This window comes from Mustela nivalis (genome assembly GCF_964662115.1).
Source record: "Mustela nivalis genome assembly, chromosome: 8".
NCBI lineage: Eukaryota > Metazoa > Chordata > Mammalia > Carnivora > Mustelidae > Mustela > Mustela nivalis.
The window spans coordinates 19008404-19023404 of NC_139027.1; the positions used below are offsets into that span (position 1 = coordinate 19008404).

The 15001-nt window shown below is 43.2% G+C and overlaps 1 protein-coding gene across 12 annotated transcripts in view; it reads right to left on the reverse strand.

Annotated features, from left to right (window-relative positions):
- Nucleotides 1-15001, reverse strand: part of DTNB (dystrobrevin beta) — a 236288-nt gene that overhangs the window by 66940 nt on the left and 154347 nt on the right. For all 12 annotated transcript variants that reach the window (XM_082745106.1, XM_082745101.1, XM_082745109.1 and 9 more), the window contains one exon: nt 12773-12856. In XM_082745106.1, the coding sequence (XP_082601232.1) occupies nt 12773-12856 (84 nt within the window). The remainder of the gene's footprint in view (nt 1-12772; nt 12857-15001) is intronic.

The window sequence follows — 15001 nt, forward strand, 5'->3', positions numbered from 1 at the left end:
GGGGCCACAGAGGACAAGAAGGACTCCTGGAGGCAAGTTCAGAAAGTGTTTCACGTAGAGGGAGCAACTTTCTGTGTCAACAGCCACTGACAGATCAGCTTGGGCGAGTCCGGAGTTCATCACTGGATTGAACACCGAGCATGGCACTGGTCTTGACAGAACACGTTCTGGAAGTGAAAGGAAGTGGGAATCTGACCAGGATGTCTTCTGAAGGGAATGATAAGAATGAAACCAGAAACATTAATAGAACCAACAGTCCATTAAACTCCATTTTTAATTTTCTATGAAAACTGCTATTCAGAACTAGTGTCATTTGCCAGATAACTAGGGATCTAAACTAAAATGAAAAGCAGTATCGGTAGCTGTTTATAGTAAATCAGGAACTTAAGGGTCCATGGATTTTCTGACAATTTTGTGTTGGGGTGTGGGTATTATGTTAGCTATATGTGTGATATATATACTCACATTCAAAGGTGTACCTGTTTTTCCCAGATTTACTTTTTTTGAATTTAAATACTTCCCTTTTGATAAAATATAAATCTCTATATAATCTCCAATTTACCTACAGGTTTTGTTTTAGAAATCTGTTTTTCTAAAGCAAAGTCAGTAGTTTGGAATAGTTTAGAATCCCACACAGGTAAAAAATATAGAAAATTATAAGAAAAAAAAAGAAAATATAATAGTAGAATCTTATCCAATTAGATCAGAGATCAGTAAAAGCAAAGGTGAGGAGAATAAACCAGAGTTAAAAGAGGAGTGAGAATATATGAGCACATCTCTGGCGGCGGGAGGGGGGGAGGTGGGAGCTAGAGCGGCATCCCCCACCCCCGACACCCTCCCCACTCCACACATTTGAAAACAAGCTTCCAGGTGCTCCTGAGGCACACTCTAGGGTGAGACCCGCTCTGCTAGAGGGCAGGGGCTTTCAAATCTCATGGCTTCAGCAGCAGCTCTATGGGCAGCAATACAGGGTGCCTTTGGCAGAAGTGAAGGGGCCCCGCTGTGGGAAAGGGATATGAGTGAGGAGAGAGGGGATCTAGGGTAAGCTGTGGCGGGAACAAGGTCAGAAGCAGAGGCATCTGCCACGCCGGGAGCAGGACTCACTACTAAGCAGGAGGCAGGAGAGCACAGAAACCAGAGCCCGGGCTTTGGATGAGGCAGTCTTGGGTTTAATCCACATACACCTGCTTGCTGTGTGAGCCTGGACATTAATCTCTCTGCTTCAGTCCCCTCATCTGTAGAATTATAACAATAATATGAAATCTACTTCATGTATTGCTTAGTTTAGAGAGTATAGGAAGGATTAAGGAAGATAATGTAGCTGTCATTATCAAGAAAGTACCTGTGACCTTATCAGAGAATGTCACATATGCTCTTTTGCTTATTCTCAGGATAATCTTACCAAAACGGTATTACTGTAATCCCCACAACTTTGCATCTCCAGCCGTGACCCCACTCTGGAGCCCCAGGATTGTGTACTTGAGGCCTACGCAGCATCTCCGAGGGGCTGCCTAAGAGGCATCCCAAACCTGACATGTTCACACTGGAACCCCTGACTCTCTCCACCCATTTCCTCATCTGCTGCACCCCCAAAGGCCAGTTTATTTATTTATTTATTTTTGAAGATTTTATTCATTTATTTGAGAGACAGAGATCACAAATAGGCAGAGAGGCAGGCAGAGAGAGAGGAGGAAGCAGGCTCCCCACTGAGCAGAGAGCCCGATGCAGGGCTTGATCCCAAGACCCCGGGATCATAACCTGAGCTGAAGGCAGAGGCTTTAACCCATAGAGCCACCCAGGCGCCTCCCCAAAAGGCCAGTTTAAATGAAGAGCATCATCCCTCACCCAACCAGCAAGCTCAAAGTGGACGGCTTCTGGCTTTCTCTCGTTTCCTGAGGCCCCACATCCAAGCTGTTACCTGGTCCTGCTGGCTCTTCTCTGAAACCAGACCCTCAAGCCCCTTTCACAGCCCCCTTAGTCCCCCCCCCCCCCCAACCTTTCTCATCTGGAAGGTCTCACCAAGTGCCACTGGGACCACCTGACAGCCCTTGCTGGCTCTCCCCTTCCATTCTTGCCCACTAGAGTCAATTCTCCATGCTGCAGGGCGTGATCTTAGTAAATCAATCTGGGGAGTGATAAAAATGTGGTGATGGCCGCACAGCTCTGTGAATACACTGAAAACCACTGATTGATACACTTTAAGTGGATGGATTATATGGTGAGTGAATTCTATCTCAATAACCTATTGAAGAAATAAATCAACAATTTTGAAACCGCTATCCATGCTACCAGGGCTAAACAAAGAGGCACAGGCTGGTGGGCGACAGGAGCCAGGTTTCTCACTGTGGGAAAGGGACAGATGACCAGGGGCAGGGGCGGCTAGAGGAAGCGAAGTACTGGAGTAGAACCAGATACGTCAGGATAACTCATGTCCTTGATTTCTCTGCTCTGAATGGACTAACCAGGCAATGCTATAAGATGCCATGTGCTCGCAGTAATTGAAGAAGAAAATTCTTTTCCTAACAGAGGAAGTACTGATGAAGCATCAAGATTTGGAGGAAAGAAGGAATTTCTGGATAAAGTCTGGTGAGTCTTCACCTTCAATGAGCTCATAGTCTATCTAGAAAGGCATCCAACAAACAGGTAATTACAGTATGCTGGAATGAAAAGATGCTACGGATTACAGAGGAAGAACACTTTATCTAGTTTAGGGTATCAGTGAAGGCTTCCTGGAGGAGAAGGAAGAATTAGATGACAAAGTGAGGGCAATAAAGGGGAAGGGGGTAGGAAGGCAGGAAAGGTGGAAGCAGCTGATGCAGAAACCTGCTTGGGAAACTGTAAATGATTTGAGTAGTTCTGTGGATAGAAGCTGAGTAAAAAGAGTGAAATAAGGCAGGTCTGGGGAGGCTGGCCATGGTCGCCTGGAATAGCTTCATAAGCCACAAATGTCAAGCTGACAAATGCCAATTTAACCCACAAAAGTGATTTTCATGGCTGAACATATCATAGTTCTAGTAGCACTCCGGTGGAAACTGGGCATTTGCGTCAGTCTCCAGAGCACCTACGAGGTGTGGGGCACTGTGCCAGGGGACAAGGACACCACCGTCAGCAGGACACAGGCACAGCTGACTAATCCTGTAGAACTGTGCTACCACCAGCCGCATGTACCTGTTTAAATTCAAATTAATTCAAATTAAATAAAATTAGAAATTCACTTCCTCTGTCACATTTCTTTTTCTTTTTTTCTTTTTAAGATTTTATTTATTTATTCATGAGAGACAGAGAGGGAGGCAGAGGCAGAGGGAGAAGCAGGCTCCCTGCTGAGTAAGGAGCCCAATGTGGGACTTGATCCCAGGACGCCAGGACCATGACCTGAGCAGAGGACAGATGCTTAACAACTGAGGCACCCAGGCGTACCTCTGTCACATTTCAAGTGCTCAGCAGCCTCACATGGCTGGTGGCTACCATGCTGGTTTCCCTGCTATTGGACAGTGCTGTGGAACAAAAGAACCACTGGAAAGTTTTGAGCAGGAGAGTAACATCACTAGATCTGCATTCAGAAAAAACCCTCTGGTGACAAAGGAAAGAATGTTTTGAGGGTGAGGTGGGGAGTAGACTAGAGATTTCCTAATAAGATCCATGAAAAAAAAAATTTCTTTTTTTTAACCACAGCATGGATTTGTTTTAAATATCTGCTTTACTACGGTAAGTGGAAATATTTTGATAGTTTGATGTTACAAGGAATGAAAAACCATGGTTAAACTGAACCACCACAGGAGTTTCAGCATTGCTATAGGGATTTCTGGTTAAAAACGCAAGCCCTTGGCATGTTACTACAAAACAGGGTGGTGCACTGAGTCACTTTTTTTTTTTTTTTTAAGATTTTATTTATTTGTTTGTTTATTTATTTATGAAAGAGAGAGCATCCCCAAGTGGGGGTGCACAGGGAAAAGCAGGCTCCCCCATGAGCAGGTGGCCCAATCCCAGGACTCTGGGATCATGACCTGACCCAAAGGCAGACGCTTAACCAACTGAGCCACCCCTGTGTCAGCTTCTTAACAGGACATATGGTCAAAAGGTAATCGACTTAACAGTCCAAGGCAGATGTAAAAAGTGGGTAAAATTGAGTGTGTGTGTGTGTGTGTGTGTGTGTGTGTGTGTGTGTGTAGGTTCTTATTGGTCATTTGTTGGATCTGAGTACCTATCTGTTCTTTGCTAGTGTGAATCTGAGGTAGTTGGAAGAGTCTGGATTCCAGGAACTCATGCTAAGGTCTGGTTCCTCTGTGTCCCTTAGGCACTTCTAACTCAGCATAATCTGGTTCATCTTGCCCAAATCTTCCTCCTGTGTTTCAACCACAAAGTACCTTAACTTAAGCCAGAAAGAAATCTGGAGGAGAATCATCTATCCCCTTCCTTAGGCCCCATCCCAAACCCTCGAGCCTGCCTTCACTCTCAGAGTCCCTCAGGTGTCTCACTCGGAACATGGCAACACTGAACTCATAGTTTTCCTCCCAGACCTGTTGCTTCTTCCCCTCTGTTTGGCTGACAGTCTACAATGAATGCAATTCTTGCTCATGTTGAGCACCTCTAGCCTGAGTCCAATGAGAGGAGGAAACTATTAATTACTATGCTTCTGTAAGCTTCAAGTTTTTTTTAAAGATTTTTAAAATTTATTTACTTGACAGAGATCCCAGAGAGAGAGCAAGAGAGAGAGAGAGAAGGAAGCAGGCTCCCCGCTAAGCAGAGAGCCCAATGTGGGGCTCAATCCCAGGACCCCGGAACCAAGACCTGAGCCGAAGGCAGAGGCTTACCCCACTGAGCCACCCACATGCCCCTGTAAGCTTCAATTTTTCAATTTAAGGTTTACAGTATGGACTTGAAATACTCAAGCTTTTTCTTTGCACTAACCTGAGTTAGAATTGCTGAAGGGTTTATCTTAAATGCTTGAATGGAAATGGAATTTAATCCCAACCCAGAAGCAGTTGAAACCTGGCTGTCTGCCTGGGCCATCAGATGGACTTTGGAAATCTGCCAATACTGAGGACCCTACAGCCCCATAAGATTATGTGTTAATTTTCAATTACTCTGCTTCTCTGTCTTTCAAAAATAGATTGGAGAAAAAAGTAACTCTTGTGTTGTCTTGGAGAGATCTTCATGAAGAATTCATGCAAACTAGTTGTTTCATGCTCATGCTTAAATCCTCATTAATTCTTGCTTTCCAACCAAACACTTTTTTTAACTTATTTTTTAAAAATTCTTAAAAAAATTTTTTTAAGTAGGCTCCACACTGGGGATGGGACCCACAGCCCTGAGATTAAGACCAGAGCTAAGATCAAGAGTCACACAAGAAACTAAATGAGGCACCCAGGAGTCCCTCAGCCAAACTCTTCTCATCTCACAGTGGGGAGAGCATCAGTAGCCTGAGCTCACAAAGGGAGAGTTTCGGGCTTGACCAATTTCAGTTTGCCTCCTTTTTTAGTTGTGCCAATATTTTCAGTCTAAAACAGCATGCTGTGGCTTTTGTCATTCTGCAGTATTCTGTAGATAACGAGATAAAACCTTTACCTTGGCACCCACTCAGAAAGCCATTTTAATACTATTAGAGTACAACTCATCTACGTGTCTTCAGCTCAGAAATAATATTTATACTATGGTCTCTTCTGGCTTTTAAAAAATGTGTTTCCAGGGCGCCTGCATGGCTCAGGCAGTTATGGGTCTGAGTCCTGATGTTGGCTCAGGTCATGATCTCAGGGTGGTGAGATCGAGCCCTCTGTCATGCATGGAGCCTGCTTGGGGTTCTTGCTCTCCCTCTGCCCCTGCCCCAAAACGCTTCTCCTTCTGAAGTATGTGTTAAAGTTAAAAACTTCTGACTGATAAAATCTTGACTTTTTTTTTTTTTTTAAAGATTTTATTTATTTATTTGACAGAGAGAAATTACAAGTACACTGAGAGGCAGGCAGAGAGAGAGAGAAGGAAGCAGGCTCCCTGCTGAGCAGAGAGCCCGATGCGGGACTCGATCCCAGGACCCTGAGATCATGACCTGAGCCGAAGGCAGCGGCTTAACCCACTGAGCCACCCAGGCGCCCCAAAATCTTGACTTTTCTTAAGATTCCTAGCAACTGGTGACTACTCAGAATTAGCAGCTCTAAGGTTTGCCTTAGAGCTTAGAGATAAACTCTAAGGTTATCCCCCAAAGACAGTGTTATGTCCCAACACATCTTTATAAACTGAACAGAATAGAAAACATTATTTAACCCTTGAGAGAAATAAAAATGAGGTGGTAGGGGAGAAAAGGGCCTCCTGAAACAAATCTATGCTAATGGAGGGGTGATGTAATCTACTTACACATACAATATTTTCCAGAAACCATGCAATAAAGAAGGCTATAGCTATGTGTCTCTTCAGCATCCTACCTTCTCCACAGATAGCAGACCCTCCCTTCTTTGGAGACTGACCCTTACCCATTCAACCATGTTATCTTAGGTGGGGCCAGCAAACAGAAAACCCGCGGTGAGTAACATGACCCATGATGGACCAAAAAGAACTTCCACTGGGGTTTCTCAAGTTGGTACAAAGAGAGGGTCAATCACTGTAGGGTACTGAGGTTATGAAATATGAACACACAGGTGTCACATATACTCCCTGCCGTGCAAAGGGCAGCTATACTCGGGAAGCAGCAGCCGACATACAACAGGGAGGAACAAGGAGCATGAGGGTAGCAGAGAGAGACAGGGAGACACCTAAGTGAGTCAGAGCTCCCCTGGCTCTCGTCATCCCTGAGGAACAGCCACAATAACACTCTGCCCTTCCCATAGTTTGGCTACAAAGACAAAAACCTTCAGGGGTACCTGGGTGGCTCAGTGGGTTAAGCATCCAACTCTTGGTTTCAGCTCAGGTCATGATCTCAGGGTCCTGAGACTGAGCACCTGGTTGGGTTCCGAGCTTGGCACAGAGTGTGCTTCTGTCTCTTTCCCTCTGGCCCTCCCCCCACTTGGATGCACACACACTCTAAAATAAATTAAAACAAACAAAAAAACCTTCTTGTTTTCCCTAAGCTAATTCAATCCAAGCTTCTGTCACTTATAGCCAAGGGTTCTGACTAAAATAGAAACGGATACTCAAAGTGGAGAGAAACACTGAGGAGAACTCGCTGAGTCAAGCTGAGGTGTGGATGGGAGCAACTCTCCAACCCAAGGGGGGATCCATCAATCTGCTGAGGAAAGCAACGAGTTAACCTGTACTCTTTAGGGCGCTGGGACGTAGGTCTTGTGCCCCTTATGGCCAGAGTTCCAGGCACCTTGAGAGGAAAAACAGGATGGAGCAGTGATTTCCTTAATTCTTCAGAATGACACTATAAGGGAGGGAGATAGGATATCTGAAAGCAGTTGCCTCAGCCCAACTGGGGTGAGATAATTAAGACAACTGGGGTGTTATGGGGGTTGTATTGTTCCGGGAAACCCCAACACAAACCTCGGATGTTTGGCAGAGTTGGGGTAGGGGCTGTTACCCAGTACGTAGACAATCTGTGGCTCTAAGTGCTTCTGGACAGACTGCCAGCCTCTGTTCTGCTCCTCCTTCCCGCCTTCTCATTCCTGGGAGGGGCTTTCTTCTGGACTCCCCTCACTGCTGCAAACCACTGCCTCCTCTCAGAGTCAGCGGAGGCCTTGGTCTTCTCCAGTCCCAAAATTCAGTGTCCACTCACCTATCTGCTCTGCTGCTTCCAAATTCTCATTGCTATTGTCTCCTCTTCCGATTTTCTTTCTTCTGGTGGGTTTATACTCAAGATAATCTCTTGGCTGCAATTTTGGCAGTGTTTCAAAAGGAAACATAGGCAAATGTGGCTTAATATGCCATGCTTTCTGTCCCTTCCCTGTCCTATCTGAATTACAATTATCCTCCTTTCTGATCGCTACCTTGTACAACATATTACTTGCTTCAGGGTAGGATGGGTTAACTTGTCACAAAAAGACATACAGAGACCTGACCTGGATGAGTGGACACGGCCTAGGTATCCAGGGCCCGGGGCTGTCAAAGGAGGCGACAGACTCCTGGGAGAGTTGTGCACGCATTCGCAGGAAAAAAAGGGACAAACCAACAAAGAATACAAAGAATATGTAGAATACTGCCTTATGTGAAGGAAAACCCTGTTAGTGGAAACGGTATGAGAAGGTGTGCATAGGCGTGTGTATGTACCCACTTCTGCACACATTGGTGTGCTGGGAAGTCAGTGGTCTGCCAACAACTTTTTTTTTTTCCCCAACAACTTTGTTATCTCTCTTTCCCATGGCCACTCTCTTCTGTTCTTGACAATATAACCTTCTTTTGGGGAAATGCTCCTCCCTCTGTTTTGATGATATAGGGCTATCAGGCGTGGCCCATCACAGACACACGGAGGAACAGTAATACAGTCCAAGACAGTAGGATCCTTCCTTGGAGTTTTCTAATCGGAGGTAGGAAAATACAACCTCTTGAGTGCGGACTCCATGGCTGCGCACCTGAGGCCATCGGCAGTATTGGGAGACGGAGTCACAGCAGCAGGAAAAGGAGATGGCATTCTGGGGTTAACCAAGGGATAGAGAAGCTATAGGCGGGCAACCCGGCAGGTTTTCAGTTCCTTTTATGACCCATGGGCACTTGTGTCCTTTGCTTCCTCCTTTTGCCTTTGTCTTTGTTGGTTTGTCCCTTTTTTTCCTTGTATTTTTTTTTTTAAACTAAGAACATGTAACATGAAATCTACCCACTTAACAAATTTTTAAGTGTAGAGTATTCATTAGGTACACGATGTTACAGAGCAGATCATTAAAACTTAGACTTTTTCATCTTGCCTAATTGGGTTTGTGCTTTTTGATGTTAAATTTTAATACCAGAAGTTAAAAAGAGTTGATAACAAATATACCAACCAAATGCACAAAGCAGCAGTTTCATATTTCAAGTTTTTGTTACTGCCATAGTTCTTTGAAATGCCCACAGAATTGTGAAAATTTAAATATTCATAAAAATTCATAAAGCTAAGGCTTCGGGAGATATTAAAAAAATTTGCATCATTTACCATATTGGTCTGAAAATACATTATGATTAAAAACACTACAACAGTCCAGAGAATAATATCACCGTTCACATTCTGAAACCTGCGGAAGAGGAGGGACCGAAGCAAGCCTCGGAGGAAATCAGGTAGAAGGGGGGATTTTAAGCCTCTGCTTTACGGTTTTCAAAGTTTTGCATTGTTTGTTTTTAAGTGTATTGTTTTGGTTCTTTTAAAAGCAAGGAAGTGTCCAGAAATTATTTAGACTGAAGCAAAAATGGAATTTCCATTCAATTATAGCAACGTCAATATAGGCATACGAAATGAATATTACACAGAGCAAACTGCAAAATGGAACCTTTCAGGAACAGAATTCCTAGTATCTCACATGACAGCCAGCATCTTTGCAATGGATTAAGTTTCTTTAGTAAGTAACTCTGGTGGCTCCTGAGTTGGCTAAGTGATTCTTGGCTCAGGTATGATCTCGGACTCCTGGGATGGAGCCCCATGCTGGGCTCCGCACTCAGCAGGGAGTGGTCTTGAGGATTCTCTCTCTCTCCCTGGCCCCTGTCCTTTATCCCACACATGCGCATGCACCCACTCTCTTTCTAAAATAAGTAAGTCTTTAAAAAGTAAAGAAAGAAAAAGATAAAAAGTAACTCCCACATTTGTGATGACCTTCTATTTGGACTAACACATTATTTTTGACCCTTTGTGGCTGTTACTTTTACACCCGCTGCCTATTGAAAATCTGTAGCTCTTAAAATTTTTCTGCATTTTTACTACTGTGCATGTTCTTGCCTAATTCGGTGATTGATGTCTTACGCTGAGTTCTAAAAAACACCTCTTATTTCTGGAGAGTAGCTTCAATCCCCTTGAGGATTCTCTGGCCCAGCAGAGGAGGGTCTGTGACTTGGCTGATGTGCTGGGTTCCTAGGTTTCATCAGACTCTGGAGACACAGGTCTGATGACATTCAGAGGAGGAAAGAAAAAACCGATGAGTCCTTAAGGAAGTACACAGAATAAATACTAGCTAGAAATTTACACTGGTTTGGTAACTTGGGCCACAAAAAGCCCAATCTATGACTTACGCAATGAAGTCCACACAGTACATCATAATCTCATCCCAAATATAAATGAAATCTCCTAAAATTCTAAGGACCACATTGTTGGGGGGGGTGGACCTTGTTCCCATGTGGCCTCTACTCCAGCAACTACTCTCCTTGATAAATGAAGGCGCCCCATCTTCCGTGCGGGCCTCTAAGGGCTCGGGCCGCCTTTGTCCCGCAGCTAAACCCATGCGGTGTGACAGCCATCACAAGGGTTGACCAGCTCTACCAGACCTAGCTCGGCTGGAAAGCTGTACTAGCTAAAATGCTGACTTTAGAATAAATCTTAGTCCAGGCCACAGTACACCACCTGAAACTACTTCAGCAGAGGCAGATACTTCGTGAGTGACAACTGCACTTGCGAGGGATCCTCTGCCTGGGGCTTACCGCAGCGGCACCCAGAGCAAGACTGGTCCTTCCACAGAGGCAGCAGTGAGATTATGATGATGAGAGTTCCCCATCTCTGTCTTCTCAAGCAGCAAAACATTGTTCAGAAAGAGCCCCCCCGCCAACCAGCCTCTGGCAGCTACGTTTAGCTGCAGTCACTGAATGCCTGGTGACTTGGTCACCAGGCACTTGGGGCCCTCAGGGACTCAAGTGACTCAGAGTGACAAAACAAGTAAATGAAGAGAAGAACTCAGATGAAGTGAAACCCTAATAGCTATCATTGCTAAGACCAGTCTACCACCAAGCTGACTTGGTCCAGTAATCCACCTTGGCTTCCTGGTTTTGAAATGGAAACACCCCTGGAGCTAGGATTAAACTAGTTTAGATTCTGGGTCTGGATTTGAATGCTAAGATGTTTTAACATAAAAAAAACTAAGGATGGGATGCCTGGGTGGCTCAGTGGGTTAAGCCTCTGCCTTCAGCTCAGGTCATGATCTCAGGGTCCTGGGATCGAGGCCTGCATCAGGCTTGCTGCTCAGCGGGAAGCCTGCTTCCCCCTCTCTCTCTGCCTGCCTCTCTGCCTACTTGTGATCTCTCTCTGTGTGTGTCAAATAAATAAATAAAATCTTTAAAAAATAAAAATAAAATAAACAAATAAATAAATAATAAAAAACCTAAGGACTAAGGCCAGCGAGGGTGGTGGCAATATCTAGGTAGATGGGAGAGGTTTACTTGTTCTGTATCCTTGCAGAAGCTCTGTTCTTCCTTGAAAGAGTATTATTTGTAAGTTACCATTTCTTACCCACTTGTTCTCTCATTAGTTTACTTCTTAAATAATGAAAACTATCTTAAACTCTCACATAACCCCCACAAGGTAGACACTATTATTGTTCCCATTCTATAAATTTGAAAGATGAAGGTATGGATCTTGTTCAAGGTCAGGGGAGGGTGGGGATTCGAATGCTGAGAGCCTGGTTCACATCTACGCTCTAGTCACCAGTACCCCTCAGCTCTGCCCAGAGGAAGCGGTGTGGCTGTTCCCTGCTGGCGATGTCTCAGGAAGGTGGTGGGCAAGCACTCCCACCTGGTCAGTCTTGAGTCTCCCAGTGGTAATACTGCATTATCAGGTCACTCTGATTTATCAAATTTATTAACCGCTCTACTCCAGGGCAGCCTTACAGCGCACTCCTCAGCTTCCTCCAAGGCTCCGTCCCAAACGTGCTTATTGTTGAAGGTGTAGCTTCTCAGGATCTCAGAATCCACTGGGTTTGATGCGGTCCCAGAAGACTATATTTTTAACAACTGACCTAGATTATTTTTCCGAGTCTTCTCATCAGTCAAGTTTGGGAAATAGTGCTCTAGGAGTTTTAGCCAATGGGAACAAATAGAGTTGATCTTAAGTATTATGTATTATATATTAAGTCAAAGTATCATTAAGCAGATGACATTTCTATAGCTGAATATTAATCCAAAGCAATCAGTACATATGGCACAAAGTAGTTTTCTTCAGGAAGAACTTGGGGAGTCAGTTGGAATGTCTTTGTTGTTTTTTTTTCTTCCTCTCTCTGGGTGATGACTGTTAGAAAGAATTCTTTAATGGCTGTGCCCTTGAGGGAGTTTCTGCAATGCTCTGATTATGGAACAGCTTAAATCAAACAGAAAGTAAGCCATTTTATAGAGTTCTTTTAAGTCCTGCCTAAGAGAATTCTGGAGAAGAGTAAATTAAATAAAGAGAAAGGAGTACACAGTTCCAGTTCCTTGTAGGACCCTAAAGGGAAACTCCTTGTATAACTAAGAGAGAGACTCCACTTTCAACATAAATGTTCATGAATCATATACAGAATGATTTAGGTGAATATCAGGGATTAATTCAATTAACACAGTCTAATCAGGAAGCAGAAACCATCTCTGACATTTAAAGAACACAAATGCAAAATTGTTGTAATTCATAATCATCAAAATATTGTTTAATGTTAATAAAAAAAAAATCTCCAAAGTACCTAATCTGCTTTGACACTATATTCACTGCTTGTCACAAGTGAGAGCTTACGCCCCAGGCACCCCTCAAAGCAGACTCCTTTGGTTGCTATATTTATGAGTTAGTCGGGAGAAAAGGAAGAAAAAAAATTAGAAAATAATATTAAAAGACAGTTAAAGAAGGAGAAAGAAAGCCAGTCCTTTCTATCCCATGGAAGGCTCGGCTCCCCAGGCCAGGCCAACTCTGAGCAGTGGCTGAGGCGTGAACTCAACGTACCTCTTGGTGGGGGTGGGCGCTCCGGAGGACGCGGAGGCGTGGCTCACCAGGGCGTCATTCATATTAGCCAGCGGGCGAGGGGGACTGAAAGCAAAGACATTTACATTATATTAATAATTACCAACATGACCAGGGGAAACAAATGAAAGAGTGATAAGAGCAAAGGAACCAAGTATCATTCCACCTGATAAGCACAGTGGGAGCCGGGTGGGAATCGATAGGTGCAGCCCAAGCAAACTCCACAAGAAGGGTTCTCGAGCTCAAAGCCCGCGGACCACAGAGCTGTGCTGTACCAGGAGTGACCAATGACCCACACACGGGGACAGGGAGATGACTCCTCTGGCTTTTGTTTCGTAGTTCAGTATACAAGTCTGAGTTGCTACTTAATTTCTCTGTATTTTAGGTGTTTCCAGAGTTAGGAGACCTTTTGATGTTTGTGGTATATTACACAGGTCACAACAGCAACATACTTGTTCTTCCTGATTTGGTTCGAGTTCACTCTCTTCCCTCAGACTTAGTTTCCATACTGGTTACCAAAAGAGACTATTATTGGCCCTTTACTAGAATCTTAATAATCGACCCATATTTTATACTGATCCTTTAGTTAGAATGCTTTCTTTTATAACCTAATCCAAATTCAAATTTGAAAGTAAGTATTTTTAATAACTTGTCTTTAACACTGGTTTTCTGGAGGCCAGGTCTATGGCTCCCTCTTGGAGAGTCTTAAAGGAACAAATCCAAACTTACCAAAAGGGAATCTATGATTTTGCCCTTCAGCTACTTCAGCTGGTCTCCCTCCCTACCACCTTCAGCTACAAAGGGTTTCTGTCTCACATGTGGAGCCACATGACTATTGCTAAATATTACTCCTGGGAAATCTCTCACTTCCTCCCCTAAATTGAAAGAAGTACTTTTCAGAGAAATTTGACCATCAAAGCCAAAAAGTGAAGCAGAAAAGTTCTTCTCTCATATTTAGGTGTTTGGGAACTAGCTCCTGGTTTCTCTTTATATTTAAGTGCTGAGTTAATTATGCAAAGTGTTTTTGTAGAGGTTATACTTAGCAAGTCTTGGTGAATATTAAGGGACCAGAGCCTTTGCTATTTTGCAGGTTTTATAGTACATTCAAACAGAGACTCAAGGGAAAATTTTCAGGTAAAGCCAAGGAATCTAAAGGAAAGGTTAAAAGGGATAGATCAATCAGTCACCCTAACTGCATACCTACCTACATACCTAACTCTGTATCTTTCTATATACACTCCTCCCTTTCTTTTAACTCAATTTCATTTCTGGGTAAGGAAATATTTAAAATATTTAAATATCGCTGAAATATTTTAAATGATTTTCCATTTAATGGAGAGGATCAAAGATGGTATATAATTTGCAGTGAACAGATTTAGGGCTCTTGATTTTTATTTTTTATTTTATTTAGTTAGTTAGTTAGTTTAGGGCTCTTGATTTTGAAGCCACAACACTATGTTTATTGTTACATTTTCCTCCCTTTACGTGACAAGTCACAAAGACATTCAGAATTGAAATACGCCTTTCTAGGTGACAATGTAATTCCACATTATTCATCTCCCTACCTATCTTCCAGGCAGGTGTCCAATATTGCCCCCAAACTTTCAAGCCTATTTACGCTGGTGGCTGTGCTGAGTTATAACCAATCAATCAATCATTTTAGGCTGACTAATAAAAATAAACACAGAGGTTAACTTAATTTTCATCCTAAATTTATATTTTGTCTCTAGTCCTTTGAAATCAATTGTCCAAATGGAACAAGGAGACAATTCCTATGAGAGAAACAAATCCAACACAACCGCTTTTTATGCTTGAGGGCACCAGAAACATTCTGCTCCTGAAAATAGAACAGGTTTTGCCTCCTTAATATATTATTATTCATAATTCATGTCCCAAATAAGATAAAGACATGCTCATGTTGCTTTCAGAACTAATGTAATTACCTAGTATTTTTCAATATTGAAGATACTACTACATTCAATTTCCTGTCTGATATTCTCAGAGGATAAATGACAAAAGAAAAAAAACTTTTTAAAAATTTCTTACGTGGGATCCATGTGATAAAATTTTATGATTTGTAGTATTTTGTTTGGTCTGATGCCACAAAAGTCATTAATAATCATCTCTTGCTCTTGTGAGATATCAGGCACAATTATTATCTTAGAGTACACATACCAGAGCCTCTTCTCCAATATTCAGAACCAGACAGTA